We start from the raw sequence: 19,040 nt of genomic DNA, 5'->3' as shown, positions 1-19,040 counted from the left end.
ATTTTCCAGGCAAGAATCCTGGAGTAGGTTGCTATTCCCTTCTCCAGGGGATCTTCCCCACCCAGGGATTGAAACTCACATTTCCTGAGTCTCCTTCAGTGGCAGGTGGATTCTTTACCACTAGTGCCACCTGGGAAGCCCTTGATGCTCTGAACTCGTTCCTATTTCATATAAAATGTACTGTTTTGCAGCAAAATATACGTTTACTGATTAACATTTATTGTTTTAAAGTCCATATTTGTTTCACTTAAATGTAAACTTCAATTTCGTAGTTACTACAATACAAGGCACAAAAAATTAGTATTAGCTGAGCTTTTGTGTGTGTGTGTGTTCATTCTGACTTTATATAAACTAGAAAGCAGAAGATTATGAATAAAAATAATTTAGAACTTGGCCTAAGTACCATTAACTAAAGGTGGCTGCTAAGCCACTTCAGTCGTGTCCGACTCGTGTGCAACCCCATAGACGGCAGCCCACGAGGCTCCCCCATCCCTGGGATTCTCCAGGCAAGAACACTGGAGTGGGTTGCCATTTCCTTCTCCAATGCATGCAAGTGAAAAGTGAAAGTGAAGACGCTCAGTCGTATCCGACTCTAGTAGGTCACAAATGTAGAGGAAGGGGGAAAATGAGAGAACATTTTACATATTCAGTCAATATGAACATATTATATAAATATGAAATTGATTAAGATGTAACACTTCTTTAAAAGCCAGTTGTAATGACTCTACTAATGAAAGAGTGTGTATTTGATTCCTTGCTTGTGCTTGTTATACAGCTAAAGACACCACGGAGGAAAGAACGCTGTCACCTCTAACAGGTGATCTCTGATTTGGAGAAAAAAAAAATGCTGGTCATCAGTGCTGAAGTTCCTCTAGAAAAGTGGGTATTTGTGTGTGTGAAAACCCAGAAAAAAAACAAAAACAAAATCAAAACATCTGTGTGAGAAATACACTACTTCCAAAACTTGGTCTTGCAATCTATAATAACAAGCTATGTGATGATTATCACTTTTCTCCGAATGATTTTAAAAGCCCATTCATTTGTTGTTTTTCCTGTGGTTGTTGAAGTTTATTCCATGGTCAAGGCAATGTTAAGGTGTTTATAAGCCAAACATTGCAGTAACTGTATTTTACACTGGGGAAAAGGGAAGCTATTTTTGACTTTCAAAATGATCACTTTCAACACTTTCAATGGAGTTTGGTGTATTTGACTTTTGAACATATTGAACCTAAAAACTGAAGAGGTATACATCAACTTCATTGTTCATTACAACATACTGCAAAGTTTTATAACTAAGTCCAACGATAGATCCAATGAACTGAATCTATTGAAAAAGAATCTTTTAAAAGCCTTTTCATGTTCTTCACTTAATAAAACCTTCAAGGTAAAGTTTCTTGCTAATTATTTCAAGGAAAAGCACAGTGATCTTATCCAGTTGACCAAAAGGATGACTTCAGGTGATACTCTTACGACATTGTAGCTGAAAATTCCATTTGAAGGTTATGAGAAATTCTGTTCTAAAAGCGTTCATTAGGAGAGCCTGAAATTAACTCTTAGAACTCATGCTTGATTCAGCTCTAAAACTCTAATTCACAGAGAAAACACTTAGAGAAGGGAGACTGGGAGAACAAAGGATCACCACATTCAAACAAAATAACCCAGCAGCTCGTTCAAAAAGCATTACTGCATTTTCATCAGCCTCCAAGGGCTCTGTGAATAAAATCAAAGCAGCCCACAGCCCTGATACAGGGCCAAGGGCAAGGGCAAGGGCATGTGGAAGACTAGGCAGCTTGTTCATATCAGTGGTACAAAGCCACAGAACAAAAACACATTTGAACTCTTCAAGTTCAAAACAGACATTTAAAAAAATAACCATTGCTAGCTTAATTATTAATCACAATCCTTCACTGATTTTGAAGTTCTAATCAACACTAAGTAGGCTGTAGTTTCACCAGAAGGGGAGTTCAGGCTAAAAAGTCATGAGAATCACTGAGAGGTAAGTGGGATGTCCACGTAAAGAAGCTTTAGCCTGGGTCTTTTGAATTTAAAAAAAAAAGAAAAAGAAAATCACTAACCTGGTACTTTAATGTACTCCAGTAATGTCTGGAATGAAGATCTTCTAAAGCACTCTCATACTTGCTTGCAAGGCTAGGATAGTGAACAGGGTCCTGAAAAGTAGAACCATTGTAGATATTTAAAATATGCCAGAATGGTGTTGGGAGAGAGGCTAGCATGGTTCTTAGCTCTGCTGTGAAGTTTAACCTTTCTTAAGCACTTGCTTAATTCAGAATCCTGGAAGTACAAGCAGGGTTCTCCCTGACCTCCAGGACACACCTCTGGAAGATCCATTCATAGGACAATGTTTTATGAAGAGCTAAGTGAGTACAGTAGATTACTGACTCCCAATATCTTTATGTTTCTTAGGATTCTTTCACATGCCTTCCTAAACGATTTGAGGACTTACAAACCAATAAAACAGGAAGGTAGAAGCTAAGTAAATAGTTGGAAAGGAAGAGAGGATTTAAACCAGGAAAAGGTCAGAGCAAAGGTGCACCATTGCTAACAAGTATCAAACTCTGTTCTGTATCCCCTGGGCAACCAGGAAGGAGGGAAGATGCTGGGGCTGCCTCTCTGCCACAGTCTCCCACTGGAAGCATTCTAGGGCCCTAGGAGGAACACTTCCTAGAGTTGAGTAAACCTGGGTCATTTCATCCTTTCACAAGATTTTAAACAGTGCACCTAATGGTTCTTTTTTCTTTTATTTTTTAAATTAATTTTTTGGGAGTATACTTCTTTATAATGTTGTGTTAGTTTCTATTGTACAGCAAAGTGAATCATCCATACATATTCAGAAATCTCGTCTTTTTTGGTTTTCCTTCCCTTACAGGTCATCACAGAGCACTGAGTAGAGTTTTCTATGCTATACAGTAGGTTCTCATTAGTTATCCATTTTATACATAGTATTGTGTATATGTCAATCCCAATCTCCCAATTCATCCCATTTTCCCTTCCCCTCTTTGTACCCATAAGTTTGTGTATCTCCATTTCTGTTTTGCAAGTAAGTTCATCTGTACCACCTAATGGCTATTTTTTACAATATAAATTTTTTAAGAGAAAATTAAAGCCAACAAAGCCTATTCTTTTGAATAGTAGAGCAATATTAACAGAGGAAATTGAATTGAAGGTAAAAGACTATAAGATGGAAGTTGTAATTTATATCATTGGATTCATTCAATAAATTATATTGCTTTACTATTAATTGAAGGAGTTGGCTTTATTTTCTCTCTTTGGATAACCTGGTGACAATAAGTCACTTATATATGATTTCAAGCTTCTATTCTGAAAACTTTGATACGACTGTTCTGGTTTTTTGTTCTACTCATGTATAATGAGAAGATACCTACAGAAGCAATGCTAAGAGAGAACTCCATGTCTCTAATTTAAAGTGATCATACTCTTTTATGATCACACATACTTATTTTTTTATCATACATACTAATTTCTATACCACATGAGGATTGTTCATGGCTTCTGATCTAGTTTGGTCTTGCCACCAGACCAAACTAGATCAGAAGCCATGAACAATGCTAATAATTTCAAGGAAAATAAAAAGTGATCTTATCTTTCATTAAACTGTCACTCTTTGTCTTACCTGTTAGCTGGGCTTGTTTAGGATTAATGTGATCAACATGGTTCAAGTTCCCTTTGGGTACAGTAAATTTATTCTGAGATAAATATTTTTTTGTTGTGTCCTTCCTAGTCAACAGTCTTGTAAACTTTAATTGTTTGTCATAAGGGAGACCAGGTGCAAGAATGCCCGGATGATTACGACTATGATTATTAGGCAGTCTTCACCATGGTTCTCTGAAGTATTAGGGACCATAGGAAGCCTTTTCCTATGATAATCCATTTCTCAGTAACCTTATGGAGAGGCTTCCATCACCATCTTACAAGTGAGAGAAACAAAGTTGAACCCAGAGAAGAAAGCCAAACATACAAAGGTAAACCTCAGCAAGTGGAAGAAACGCTTTTCTGAGGGAAAATATGTTCAAACCAGTAACAAGTTCTCTGAACACCATCGAGACACACAACAGGTCAGAAAAATAAGTGAGTGGTGCTAAATCAGATCCCACACAACTCTGTGCTTGACTTGCAATTTTTCCCCAAGCACACACCCCATCAACAGATGGCCTGCCATATGCCCTGCAAGCCCGTGAGTTTCTGATGTGGGTTGTCTTTTCTACTCTATTCGATAGCTTTTTGGCAGGAGTTGTTGCCTTTCCTGCTTTGGGCATTCTCAGAGGCCCCCAGGCCTGGGAAAGTGAACATGTGGTCAGTTCCACTTACCATCCCCTTCAAAATCTGTGACACTTCCAGGTAGAACTTGAACAGGAAGCTGACGATGAGGGTCCTCTTGAACTCCACCCTCCCACCTGGGGCTGAGCCTGGGAGGGAGACTTCGTCCAGAATCAGCCTGCAAGCTGCATCCAGCATCTCTTCATCCCAGGGCCTGTGAGGTTCAAAAGAGGATTCCTAGCCCAACAGGACTCACTACCCCACAAGCTCAGCTAACAGGTAAGACAAAGAGTGACAATTTAATGGAAAAAAAAAAAACAGTACAAGCTCCAGAGTCAGGCAATCCAAGTTCAAATCACAGTCCACCATTCTCAGGGTGTCTGACCTGGGCACACCACTTCATCACCTGTAAAAGGGCAATCATGGTAGAATTTACCTCCTGGAATGGTCATGAGAAAGAAATGACAACTTGTGTTAAGTCCTCAACCCAGGAGTAACTGCCCTTTATATCACTAGAATGTTGACTGCATGCTAGGTTGTTTTAATTCTGTTTTCTGGGGCTTACTGCTGGCTCAGTCTGTAGAAAGTCTGCCTGCAATGCAGAAGACTTGGGTTCGATGCCTCGGTTGGGAAGATCCCCTAGAGACAGGAATGGCAACTTACTCCAGTATCCTTGCCTGGAGAATTCAATCAACATAGAAGCCTATACACTCCGTGGAGTCACAAAGAGTCAGACATGACTGAGTGACTAACACTTACTTACTTAGGCACCTTACATGTATTGATTCTGGGAGACATGTATTCATATATATGTATTCATATCTGGAGAGAGTGAAGGACTGGACAGGGAAGCCTGGCGTGCTGCAGTCCATGGGGTCCTAGAGTCAGAGGTACTGAACAACAACAACGTATTCACCCACTTAATCCTCTCAAATGCCCTATGAGGCATGAGATATGATTATTCCCCTTTGATAGATAAGGAAACTGTGGTACGGTAAGATTAAGTAAGCTGACTGAGATCACATAATTCATAGGAGTTGAAATGAGATTCTAACCCAGGCAGTGTGGCTTGACCAAGATCATGGTTTTAATCATTAGTTTATTACTTCTGAAATGGTAATCAATACCTAGTGAAGGCTTAAGAAATAATGGCTATATCTATAGTCAAGTTATTACCTGTAGAAATAAACAGCCAGGTATACAATACACTTAGCAAGTTATTGAAAAACAAACTCCCATAATGAATCTTTCATAATGATAAATTATTCTCTCACAATAAAGAATGCAGATTTACTCATTTTGTTTACTGTGTCTCTATATCAATACTATTGGGAGATGGGTACACACACACACACACACACACACACTATATGGTGCCCACTTCAGGATTCACTAAGACACATGGAAATAATCATGAAATCTTGTTAGAATTCCAAGTCATTAAACAGAAAGGTGGTAAATATTTTTCTTCTTGTAATTACATGTCACCATAGAAAGAGCCACTTGGTTCCCTGGAATCTCAGGACGTGATTCCATACCTTCCAATGAGTTTCTGGCAGGAATTCTTTGCGAGGATGGTGGTTGGACCAACGCCTCCGTATGCAATGGATAACTCTCTGATGATGCCATCTCCTTTTCCAAAACACACTCTCATTCCCGCATTAACTATTGCGAGCGCATTCTGCTGCCGCTGGGCTTGTCGGAAGGCTGACACGAACTCCCACTAAAAGCAAAAGTGATGGAGAACATAGGCAAAACACTCTCCGACATACATCACAGCAGGATCCTCTATGACCCACCTCCCAGAATATTGGAAATAAAGGCAAAAATAAACAAATGGGACCTAATTAAACTTAAAAGCTTCTGCACAACAAAGGAAACTATAAGCAAGGTGAAAAGACAGCCTTCAGAATGGGAGAAAATAGTAGCAAATGAAGCAGCTGACAAACAACTAATCTCAAAAATATACAAGCAACTCCTACACCTCAATTCCAGAAAAATAAATGACCCAATCAAAAAATGGGCCAAAGAACTAAATAGACATTTCTCCAAAAAAAGACATACAGATGGCTAACAAACACATGAAAAGATGCTCAACATCACTCATTATCAGAGCAATGCAAATCAAAACCGCTATGAGGTACCATTTCACACCAGTCAGAATGGCTGCGATCCAAAAGTCTATAAGCAATAAATGCTGGAGAGGGTGTGGAGAAAAGGGAACCCTCTTACACTGTTGGTGGGAATGCAAACTAGCACAGCCACTACGGAGAACAGTGTGGAGATTCCTTAAAAAACTGGAAATAGAACAGCCTTATGATCCAGCAATCCCACTGCTGGGTATACACACTGAGGAAACCAGAAGGGAAAGAGACACGTGTACCCCAATGTTCATCGCAGCACTGTTTATAATAGCCAGGACATGGAAGCAACCTAGATGTCCATCAGCACATGAATGGATAAGAAAGCTGTAGTTCATATACACAATGGAGTATTACTCAGCCATTAAAAAGAATACATTTGAATCAGTTCTAATGAGGTGGATGAAACTGGAGCCTATTATACAGAGTGAAGTAAGCAGTATACTAACACATATATATGGAATTTAGAAAGATGGTAACAATAACCCTGTATATGAGACAGCAAAAGAGACACTGATGTATAGAACAGTCTTTTGGACTCTGTGGGAGAGGGAGAGGGTGGGCTGATTTGGGAGAATAGCATTGAAATATGTATAATATCTTATATGAAACGAGTTGCCGGTCCAGGTTCGATGCATGATACTGGATGCCTGGGGCTGGTGCACTGGGACGATCCAGAGGGATGGTATGGGGAGGGAGGAGGGAGGAGGGTTCAGGATGGGGAACACATGTACACCTGTGGCGGATTCATTTTGATATATGGCAAAACCAATACAATATTGTAAAGTTAAATAAAATAAAATTAAAAAAAAAGCAAAAGTGAAGTGGCACTGGTAGAAACACACTGAGCGACAACTATGCACTAGGCAGCTTGAATGCATTGCCTCACCGGATGCTCGCCACACTCTCTTGAGCTGAACCGTGTCCCCTCAAAAGTGACATCTTGAAGTCTTAGTTCCCAGTAGTTCCTCAGGATGTGACTGTATTAGGAGTTAGGGTCTTTAAAGAGGCAATTAAGTTAAAAATGAGATAAATGAGGTGTCGTCATAAGAAGAGGAAATTTGGACATAGACACAGAGGGAAAGCCATGTGGAGACACAGAGAGAAGATAGTTATCTGCTTGCCAAGGAGAGAAGCTTCAGAGAAAATCAACACTGCCAACACCTTGATATCAGACTTCTGGCCTCCAGAAGGAAGAGTGTAGTTATGCCACTGAGGCTGTGGTTCTTTGCAGCCTTAGCCAGCAAAATCATACACTTTCCAAGGCAGGCTCAATCATTCCCATTTACAGATGAGAATCCAAGGCTCAGACTGATTCAGTAGGTCTGAACTAGGATTCACTCTTGAGTCTGACTCCAAAGCCCTTCTTCCTACCACTAAGTTCTATTGTAAATTTATAGCTTCTTCAAAACCTCAAGGTATAAGTAGAGGTATAGTTTCCAGTCTTACTTGTGACAAAGCCTCACAGTACAAAGAATTTTTAAAAATCTGTAGGAAGGTAACTTTAGAGCTTGGTTTCAGCGAGGGGAGGCAGGGAGGGAGAGAGAGAAGGATGGAGAGAGAAGCAGAGTCGAAGGTCTCCTGATTCTAGGAATGATGGAGAGTACTTAATACAAGTGAAAAATATTCGCAGATCCTCATATTCTCCACTACCCCACTCAACACCTTTTTTAAAACTCTCTTATATGTTGGAATTAACAAGCTGTATGCTCAAAGGTAAAATGAAGAAATTGAAAGGACAGTCTCACCTTCCTTGAATAGGGGATGTTTACCGAGATCAAGATTTCTTCAGGCTTAAGATCGGCACTTGGGCACTTTCTGAGAAACTGCTCATTTAAAGGAATCTGTCGTTTTCCTTCTGTGGAAAGAAAGAACACTTTCCTTGGCATCTGTTCTTTATTAAACAAATCCCCAGAATTTGGGAAATAATTCTACCAAATACAGGAAACTGATCGGGAAAAGAAGTGCTCTTCCTGTTTAAAAAAATCTTTCACCACGTAATAGCGTCTTGCAGTGCTTCATCCCATCTAGGGTCCATCTTTTTTATTTTTATTTTGCCTTTTTTCTTGATTACAAATAAAAATATCTAGGTGAGTAGCCCAGAGGTCAGGCAGAGAAGGACCTTAGGAAGCACTTGCTGAACAATACGATTCATTCTGAGATTTGTGAGAAGAAAGAAGATATTAATATCTTTTGATATTCTAAGCAAGTCATTCAACAAACATTTATTGTGTATACTCAAGAACTCAGTACAATAGTGAATAAATTGCCTTTAATGACTTTTTATACTAGGGAGATGTCGTCTTACTTGTTTCTATCTTTTCTCAGCACCTAAAGAGTTTCTGTTCTTTAATCAATATATCAGAGGGAGGAACTATTTAAAGCGATAATGAAATAGGACTTTGGGATAAAAACTAAGACTCTTTTAATGTTTATATTTATATCAAAAAACCTAATTCTCCATGAATGATTTTTTAAAGGATGTTACTTAAATTGATAACTGAACATACATCTTTTTTAGAACTTTATTTTTTAATGGGTGGAAAATTTTGTTTTGGTTTCTGCCGTACAACAACATGGATCAGTCATAATTATATACATATCCCTTTCCTCCTGAGCCTCCCTCCCCTCCCCCAATCCTACCCCTCTAGGTCATCGCAGAGCACCAGGCTGGTCTCCCTGTGTTATTTAGCAACTTCCCACTAACTGTTTTACACATGATAGTGTATATATGTCCCCTGACAGATGAATGGATAAAGAAGTTGTGGTACATCTATATAACGGAATATTACTCAGCCATTAAAAGGAACAAACTTGCGTCAACTGTAGTGAGGTAAAAAGTAAGTCAGAAAGAGAAAAACAAGTTTCATATATTAATGCATTTATGTGGAATTGAGAAATATGGACTGATGAACCTAGTACAGAATATACAGCTTCTTCATTAAGACAATTTTGTGGTTTAGATGCTCTGAAGAGTTGGCATTGAACGATGCAGGTAAGAGAAAGTTAGTATATATTTTTAAATAAAAAAATACAGATTTATGGAGGACCGATTGAATCTTTCTAATAATTTTTGACTAAATTGAAATAAAAGAAATAAATGAAAAAATCTTAGGCTTGGTTTTCAAAAACAAAACTCAAAAAAGTATAGGATGAAGCTCAACCACTGTTCAATAGAAAAAGACTTGCAGGCTTCCATCAATGACAGCTCAAGTATGAGCCTAGAGGTCTCTTCACTCTTCAGATTACAGCAGGACAATCACCAACACTGGTCAGGCAGCCAGCATAGGAAAATATCTACCAGAAGTCTTCCAAAGGAAGGAGATGAAGATGCTAGGTGCATGCACAATTAGGACCAGACTGACTAACTTTCCAAGCATCTGAAAAGGGAGGTGGAATTATTAATATTAGAAAGAATGCTAATTGTCAAATCTGGACTTCCTATAACCCTGGAGAGGCAAAAGGAGAGGAGGAACAGGGTTTAATAAGCCCCAGGAAGGAGGTGTCACTTACCTTTTGACAGCAGGTTGAGGGTACAGTTGCCCACAGCCAGGAGAGGGTTCAGATCTGAATCTGGATGCCTGCTCACTATGTGGCCCCCTAAAGACTTTTAAAAGAATGGGTTATTTTCACTCCAGTTGTGAAATTATAAAGACACAAGTGGTAAAATAAGAATCAAGCTTATTACAAGAATCAAAGCTTTGGAAAACTATTCTTTTTGTCTGTTCTCAAAGAATAAATATGTCACGATTTGATGGGAATGGTCATTCAAGGGGCACACACTAGCTATTACTGTCATCAAATACATACAGCTGTATTCCTGATCTGGGGCCCAGCCAGAGTTTCCAAATGTTTCAGGAGAGCGTGGTACATCTGTGTCTTCTCCTCAGGGAGTTTCCGGGTCACATTAGCCAGGAAGTCTTTCACCTCAGCCAGGCTGACAGCGGCACCTAAGGTCAGCCCTGAAATGAAATCATTTGCAGAGAACACAGTGTGATCACTGCTGACCTGGAAATGCCCATTAGATGTTAGACTGCAGATATGGGATCTTTATGCTGGATACATGTTGCCCTGCTATTGGTGGTCATGGTGGTGATGGCAGGAATAGTGCTTGGGAATGGAGGTGGGCTTCCCAAGCGGTGCAGTGGTAAAGAATCCATCTGCCAATGCAGGAGATGCTAGTTTGATCCCTGGGTTGGGAAGATTCCTTGGAGGAGGAAATGGCAACCTATTCCAGTATTCTTGCCCAGAAAATCCCATGGATAGAGGAGCCTGGTGGGCTATAGTCTGACAGGTCGCAAACAGTGGGATACCACTGATCCACTGAACACACACAGAGGAGGAGTTAACAGTGGTTGTAATGGTGGTGGTGAAGGAGGTGATGGTGTTGGCGACAGTGGGGGTGATAGTGCTGCGGGTGATAGAGGCTCAATTTTCTGAATACTCACTGTGTCAAGCACTATGCTGAATACTTTCCAGAATCTTCTTGAATTCTAACACAGCTTTGAAATAGTAATAGCCCCATACAAACTGAGGTTCAGTTAAGTATCTTGACTAAGGTCTTTCAGTTAAATTATGACATAGTCAGGACCTGGACTCCAGAGGCAGACTTCAAACTCACATTTCATTGCCTCTCATCATTGTCATTACATCAGTTTCCTTTATTGAAATGGAAAAGCCAGTTTGGAAGCTGCATAATACATAAACTTGCTTTGGTTCTCTACTGTGCCTTTGGAGAGCAAAGACTCTCATCTTTATTGTTTATCCAGCACTTGGCATGGTACCCTTCACTGAATAATTGTTACAGTTCCCTGAATGGCAGACATAAAAGTTCTTCAGTGAAAATCTAACTATTCAGACAGGATCTCCTCTAATCATAGAGGATTCTTCCCTGAGCCTCCTCCAGGATGTGATCACCTTACAAGGGAATCTCTCTGTATATTATAATTATGAATGATTTCTTCTGCGTGTCTACTAAGCAAAGCAAATAAACTGATTAATGCAGTTTAACTAAGAAAGTAGGGACCCTGAGGACTCACCGTTATCTGTGTAGTTTACAACACTCAGTTCTTCAATTCTATCGGGAGAAATTATAACTGGGTGAAAGATGCCTTTAAATTTCATGTCAGGGCCTGAGGATTAGAAAAAAAAATAAGCAAACTAGGATGAAGGGGGGCCTAACTGCCTTTTAGTTTTTGAAATTGTGATTAAAACTGATGTCCTTAGAACATACAAAAATGACATATCTTTCTATAGCTCTGTTCATTGCTAAATCACACACACAGAAAAAGGACAGACAGAATTTCACTAAACTTGTGGAGCCGTCTGGACTTGTCAGCGTGAAAACTTGGCGGACACATCCAAGTCCTCTTGGGGCATATTCAGAATTCTCCTTGGGCAGAGTTCTGGGAGACTCCTCCAAGAAGCAGGTAGTCAAACTGAGTTTACAATGGACACAACAGAAAGAGTCTGTCACTGCAATTTAAGAAAACCTACTATATCCATTGAGACACCACTAAGAGAGGAAACAGAGTAATTGCAAACCCCAGCCCCAGATCAGACTGCACATGGAAAGACAGGACAGCTGTGCTGACTTCTTACAGAGCAGGACTCTGGGGTTCAGCTCCGTGTACTGCTCCAGTTAGAGCGACAGGAACTCACTTATGTAATGCAAGCTGTCAAAGTCTCTTGAGCAATCCTCAAGGGAAGTCAAGCACAGATGATTTAAAATGTTATTTCAGACTGCTTTTCCCGAGAACATGCATATATGAGGTTTTACTCCCTGAAGCCCTTTTCCTCAGTTTTCTTCTAGGAAGTCCCTGGTTTCTACGTACCCACAGAGGTGTTCCCCACGACAACAGGGGCCTGGGGATACTTGACTTTGGCTTCTAGAAGTTCCTTCAGGGTCACTGGGGAAATCCACGTCATTCTATCACTACCAAAAATCCTGGTCTTTTGTGTTTTTTTCTCAGCCATTGTCTATTGAAAAAGCAAGAAAGATTCAAGATCATCTCATGATAACATTTCCACCTGCTTCTGCTGTCTTTATAGGAACAAGGAAAGGAAAGAGAGATCTCTTTAAAAAATAAAATAACAGTGACCTAAAAGTAGTGTTTACTAGAAATCAGAGTATGGGACAAAAATGTGACAATATTGTACTCCTTCTGGAGACTATATCTCCTGTTGGTTCTTTTATATCTTAAAAGAATCTATTTCAAAGTTTAAAAATACTTTGCATGTTTCATTTCATCAAAACACTTGATGGAAGAACAAAACTCAGCAAAACTGGAAGAAGAAAACATGTCTAAACCTCCAGATGCTGTGATGTCATTTTAGGGCATTTTGTAATAGATACTATCTGCTGATTATTACAATCAAGTGTTCCTCCCTCGATCCCACACTCTTTAGACTGGACTGAGAATGGCAGAGGGATATTACCTGTTTGCCAATCAACTTTCAAGAGGATCCATAGCAAATATCCTTCTTCACATTTCACCATGAAGTCCTCTGGCATGAGTTCAACTTTGCCTTACTTACCATTAGCTCAGGAGGAAATATCAGCTCTTGAGTTGGATCCAATGGCAGAAACTCCTCTTCTGAGAAGAGTTTCAGGCTTGTCTTAAAAAGAGAAAGTACCAGAAGTTATTGTCATCAGGCAGCTCTCCCTATTTTAAATCCTTTGTGGAATGAGGTCAGATGAAGATAGACACAGAACAGACAGACAGAAAAGCCCACTGACCAACCATGGTACCCGGGCTCTAAGCCAAGGGCTCTCACACAGACCAGGTTGCTAGCGACTGAGTGCAGCTGCCGGTGGGCCCCCAGCCCTGCACCTGCTCCTTGGGGTCTGGGGGAAGCAGAGGAGGCAGCAGGCCAGACACAACTGAGAACCAGAACCTTCCCCTGAACGTCCCGCCACCTCTCTTAGCGCTCCCTGCCCTTCCCTTTTCCCTAACATCTCCACTAGAGAAAAGACTTGAAGCACATTTTTTTTTAAACTGAGAGACACTAAGAGATCAATGTGTTTTCCCTCCTACAGATAGTGGTAAGTGACTGAGAGTAACGTCTGGAGTGAGGGATGAAGTTGTTAAGATGGATGATGGAGTGTGAATTGGGGGAGAGGACGTGCTGACACACCCCAAAAGCTTGCACAGCCATTTTTCTTCCTAAAAGTAAGCTGGTCTCTACTGATGTCCTGGGAAAATCTTAAAAATGTACGTTTCACTGACCTCGTTTCCTTCCTCACATTCTGGTAATCCATTTATTCCTTGATCCAAACAGCAAACCCCATTTTCTTTACTTTGACAGCAGCCAGAAGTCTAGTGGGTGAGAAAAACAAATAACCAAGAATTTATTGTTGATTCTACTAAATATTTTTTCAGCTTTATTGAGCTATAATTAACAAATAAAATTATATCTATTTAAAGTGTACAATGTGACTATTTGACATTACATTATAAGTATACTTTGTTAAATGAGAATCACAACCAGGTTAATTAACACATCCATCACCTCACATAGCTAAAATTTGTGTGTGTGTGTATCTGTCTATTTTCTTCACAACTTTCAGGTACACAACACAGTATTTTTACTATAGCCACCATGCTGTAAAGATCTTATAACAAAACCTGGCACGTAACAACCATGGTTGATTTAATATTTTATTAACAACAAATAATTTATTATTAACAACTTATCAATAACTTGGTATTCATAGTTTATTTGTTGGTAAAATATTTTATCAATAATAACAAGTATTATTACTATCATTCTGTTCTTATGATGCACTATTTCATCATTTAAATTCCAAAAGCTAATCTTATGTGCCTCATCTCAATGTTGTTTATTCATCTGTTCATTCAACAAGCGTTGAAGTGCCTACTCAACTGACACATTGGGGAAGCACCAAGCAGACCACCTCCTGGTGAAAAGACGAAAGAGTAAATGGGCAATTACACCACCATATGACAAGGCTGCTGTAGGGTGTGCTCAGAGGGCTACAGGAGCACCAGGATGGGGCACCTGACCCAGACAAACAGGTCAGGAGAGACCCCTCAGAACAAGGAACAGTGACCAATGACCAGTGACCAATGGCCAATGTCTAAGTGCTCAGGTGCTTATCGTGTGGTTACCAGGGCAAGTTCAATGAACCAGGGTAGGCGCCCTGCCCAACATCAAGTAACAAACAGCAGTTACAGACCTTGAGATAAGAAGTCCTCCTGCATTAGTAACAATGGGCTATTCTTCCAATCACATCTGCTGCTGCTGCTGCTGCTACTAAGTCATTTCTGTCATGTCCGACTCTGTGCGACCCCATAGACGGCAGCCCACCAGGCTCCCCCGTCCCTGGGATTCTCCAGGCAAGAACACTGGAGTGGGTTGCCATTTCCTTCTCCAATCACATCTGCTACCCCCTACCATTTTTTTTAACCAGGGAAAAAATATACTCAATAATGAGTTCCTTTCTACTCACTTTACAGAAAGTCTTGCACGCATTGATTATGGGCCTGTATCCAGTGCAACGACACAGGTTACCTGAAGGGGAAAAACCCAGCAATGTTAATCAAGGAATCTGGAGACAGGCACAGTTGGCCAAGAGATTGATGGAAATAAGGACCCCACCCAAGAAAGAAGTGCTGTTTGACATTTTGGTCCACCAAATTCACAAAGTCAAATTTTTTATTTTTGTCAACAACTTGGGATATTTGGCTGATAGTCCTGTGGCAGGGTCTAACAATTCAAATATTTGTATTTTCTCTCTGCAGTTATTATATGCTCTGGTTGTGATAGCTGTTCAAAGAACACAATGATTTCAAGCCAAAAACTCTTGGTCTACAGCAATATTTGGGAGTTAATTTTCACATCCCAAATGGTCATCAACAGATAATTAGATTAAGAACATGTGGTGTTAAAAAGAAGATGTGGGGTGTGTGTGTGTGTGTTGGAATATTACTGAGTCATAAACAGAATGAAACACTGCCATTTGTAGCAATGTGGATGGACCCAGAGAATAATATGCTTAGTGAAATAAATCAAAGACAAATACTATACAATATAACTTATATGTGGAATAATAGAAAATAATACAAAGGAATGTATCTACAAAGCAGAGACAGACTCATGGACATAGAAAACAAACGTGATTACAATAGGGAGAGGGAAGTGGGAGGGATAAATGACAAGTATGGGATTAACAAAGACAAACAATAATATATAAAATACAGAAGCAATAAAGACTTACAGTATAACATAAGGAATTTTATCCATTTTCTTATAATAACCTATGAGAGAATATAGTCTGCAAAAATACTCAATCACTATGCTGTACACCCGAAACTAACACAATATTGTAAATCGACTGTATTTCAATTAAAAATTTTGGTTTTCAATATCAGTAAAAGACAATGTAAAAAAACTAAATTTTGATATTAAAAAAGAGAGAGAGAGCTAAGCTTCAGTTGCTAGATAGGTCAAAGGTATTGTATAGAAGCAAAGGCAATTTTTAAGCTTTAGAAGCAACGGGTACACAATTTATTTACAATAAAACATTAGGCCAGCATTTCTCTACTGTGGTCCATTTCCCATGTTCTCCTCCAACCCCTAAATCTGGCATCCATTCAAAAAACAAAGCCACTGAAGCAACCTCTCTGGGGCTGGATGCCAGGAATCTTCATTCTTAACAAATTCCCGTGTAAGTCTCAAGCATCCTAAAACTTGAGAACCTCTTGTCACTTGTTTACACCATAAATGGCCATGAGATCAAATGCATAATAAGACCTAATAAGGCCAAAGACCAAAGGACAAATAAGTCCAGTTTGTGTCTTATGCACCATCTCCCCCTTTTACTTCTGTTTAGTCCTGTCTTCCTGGAACACTTAAGCAGAGGAATTGAGCACATGAGCTTTAGGCCCCTGTAATACAGCAATGAAATAAAGTCCCTGGGAGATGGGAGACAAAGAGCCATGGAGGATATCACCTGAAATAGCATTTGGAAGGCTCTTCGTCTTTATAATTGTTCAGTCAGTTCAGTTGTTCAGTCGTGTCTGACTCTTTAAGACCCCATGGACTGCAGTATACCAGGTTTCCCTGAATTGTTCAGAAGCTTGATAAAGAAGACTCCTCCAAGACCCAGCACCAGCTCCACACACACACACTGAGTTCCTGAATTTGATAAACTAGCTCCAGATAAAGGCAGTTCTTTGAAATAAGTATCACCAGAAGATGACAGTCTCTTTGATTTCATGTTGCATTCATTAGGAGCCCTCTGATAATACTGTCCTGAGAGTACCCACCCCAGTAGGAGAGAACTGGAGATAACTGAATTCCTTGGAGGGTAAATGAATAAACTGGTGTTGTAATTATTATAAAATAAGCAAACAATAAACAAGGAGGAGACCCTTATAGATTAAGAGACTTGAGAAATGTGTCAGCCAAGTGCAGTATGTGGGTCTTGTCTGAAACCTGATTGGAACAAACAAACTCCTCCACTTATAGGTGGTATAATTTTTAGTAAATTATTCTCTAAACCTCAGTTTCTCCATCTATGAAATGGGAGATAATAATAGTGCCTACCTTATAAAGTTATGATAAAGAGTAAATGAAGTTCTGTTTATACAGCATTTAATGCAGTGTGTGGCACTTGGTAAGTGTTTAATAGCTATTATCAGCATCATCATTTAGAAACTAGAAATTAAAGCACACACACATATAACCTACCACCAAGAGCATCATTTAGCTGACTCAGGGTGGGCTCCGGATGGTTCCTCAGCAGCGTGTACATGGACATCACCATCCCGGGGGTGCAGAAGCCACACTGTGTGCCATGACACTTGGCAATCCTCTCCTGCAAGCACAGAAACATTAAAATGTAGAATCCTGGGCCCGACCCCGGACCTACTGAATCAGAACCTGCATTCAAACAAGATCCCTGGGTGGTTCACAGGCACATTAAAGTTGGAGAAGAGGCCCCAGAAAATCCTTCTCAGCCTTGGTATGTCTCCCTTTCTTGGACTGGGGTAGCCATGATGACTGATCCTCACCAGCTTTTGAAGCTTCATTTAAAAGTTCTCAGCCTTCAGAACTGCAGAGGAAAGCTTTAAAATCTCCAAGGTCCTAGCAGCACCCCAAACTATCTGACAGAATCTCTGGGGGTGGGTCAATGACACATATTTTTAAAAGATTCCTGAGTATTTCAACCTGTAGTCCAGAAGGGGAATTTCTGAGACCAAGGAAGTCCTTCAGATAAATGAACTCAATTATCTTCAAGTTGAAAAAACTTCAAGCATTTCCTGAGTGCCTTTATCTGCCCAGTAAAGCCCTAACTGGAGAAGGAATGGCAACCCACTCCAGTACTCTTGCCGGGATAATCCCATGGAGAGAGAAGCCTGGCAGGCTACAGTCCATGGGGTTGCAAAGAGTCAGACACGACCGAGCAACTGAGCATACAGCCCTAATTATTTAGCATGCAGGAATTTGTTTACAAAGTGCCATCATTAATCCAAACAACAATCAAGAAGGAAAGAATGCCTTGATTTTTCTTCCAAATCTCCCTGCCTCCCACCCCAGCCTGTTCTCTTTCGAGTCTAACTTCAATGGTTCAAGCCCGTTTTGGAAGCCTTTGTTTGGCAGGTACTAAGTGACAGAGTGTTTTCATGCCTCCGAACAGCCAAGTCTCACAAGCATATTCAGGCAGAATCTGCCTGGTAACAGAATCCCTCTAGGTAACAAGGTTTCATGGAAAATAAACCGAAGCCAAGTAAACTGAAGCCAAGATTGCCTGAAGAATATGAAGCTTGTCCATCTTCTGCGCTGTGACTATCTTTCCCCTCTCCTCTCCTCTTAAGTGGTACTCATATAGACAAAGAGAAGTAGCAACAGCATCTTTCTCGGCAGCATATAAATAATGGAAAGAGTCAGGCATCTGAGGTGTCCCTTCACTTCAGGCAAAGTTCTAACAAGGAGCCTTCTTAGGAGAAAAGCCTTACAATTCATCGACAGCTACCATTACATAGCGTCCAAATAAACTAAATTCAACAAATCTTTTTGGTAGCTGAGATTTTCATTCAATTTTAAAATCATGTTACACTTCCCTTTATAGCAAAAAAATAACAAGATTTTATCCCCCAATGCATAGATGGCTCTCTTTTCTATATAAGTTTGGAAGATATAAAATGGATAGGTCTCATTTAATTAGAATATAGAAAACAATCCAGTGATGTCAAGTTTTTTTTTTTTTTTTTTTCTTTTTAGGAAAGAGTTCTCTAGTCTTAAAAAGTATTTTTCTAACAAGTCAGTCACATGTCCCAAGTTCCACTCCTGCCCCCACTTTGTGTCATCTGTGGACTATGCCCAGGCAGCAGGGCCCACTGCTCTACTGTGTTAATTTCAGGAACTCATCGTGTGACTAATGATTTTCGAAGCCCAGAAACCCTACGAAGAAGAGCCCCTCTCTCACCTGAACAGGATGAATCCTGGTCTTGGTGCTTCCTATGCCTTCTACTGTGGTGACAGCAGCCCCATACAGAGAACAGACGGGCGTCAGACAGGCGTTGGCTGCATAATGTCTTCACATGAAAAAGAGAAGCACAAACTGCATTGTATCTA

General features: G+C 40.1%; 1 protein-coding gene across 2 annotated transcripts in view; it reads right to left on the bottom strand.

Moving 5' to 3' along the window:
- Window positions 1-19,040, bottom strand: part of AOX1 (aldehyde oxidase 1) — a 69,908-nt gene that overhangs the window by 39,354 nt on the left and 11,514 nt on the right. For both annotated transcript variants that reach the window (XM_055573053.1, XM_055573054.1), the window contains exons 4-16: window positions 18,892-19,000; window positions 17,154-17,280; window positions 14,911-14,972; window positions 13,667-13,756; window positions 12,975-13,055; window positions 12,272-12,416; window positions 11,477-11,569; window positions 10,248-10,399; window positions 9,951-10,044; window positions 8,186-8,295; window positions 5,835-6,019; window positions 4,348-4,510; window positions 2,076-2,168 (exon numbers count right to left, since the gene is read on the bottom strand). In XM_055573053.1, the coding sequence (XP_055429028.1) occupies window positions 2,076-2,168; window positions 4,348-4,510; window positions 5,835-6,019; window positions 8,186-8,295; window positions 9,951-10,044; window positions 10,248-10,399; window positions 11,477-11,569; window positions 12,272-12,416; window positions 12,975-13,055; window positions 13,667-13,756; window positions 14,911-14,972; window positions 17,154-17,280; window positions 18,892-19,000 (1,504 nt within the window). The remainder of the gene's footprint in view (window positions 1-2,075; window positions 2,169-4,347; window positions 4,511-5,834; window positions 6,020-8,185; window positions 8,296-9,950; window positions 10,045-10,247; window positions 10,400-11,476; window positions 11,570-12,271; window positions 12,417-12,974; window positions 13,056-13,666; window positions 13,757-14,910; window positions 14,973-17,153; window positions 17,281-18,891; window positions 19,001-19,040) is intronic.

The sequence above is a fragment of the Bubalus kerabau genome, chromosome 3, assembly GCF_029407905.1.
Source record: "Bubalus kerabau isolate K-KA32 ecotype Philippines breed swamp buffalo chromosome 3, PCC_UOA_SB_1v2, whole genome shotgun sequence".
Taxonomy (NCBI): Eukaryota; Metazoa; Chordata; class Mammalia; order Artiodactyla; family Bovidae; genus Bubalus; species Bubalus kerabau.
Note: the sequence above shows the minus strand (reverse complement) of the source record. Positions and strands in the feature narration are given on the sequence as shown.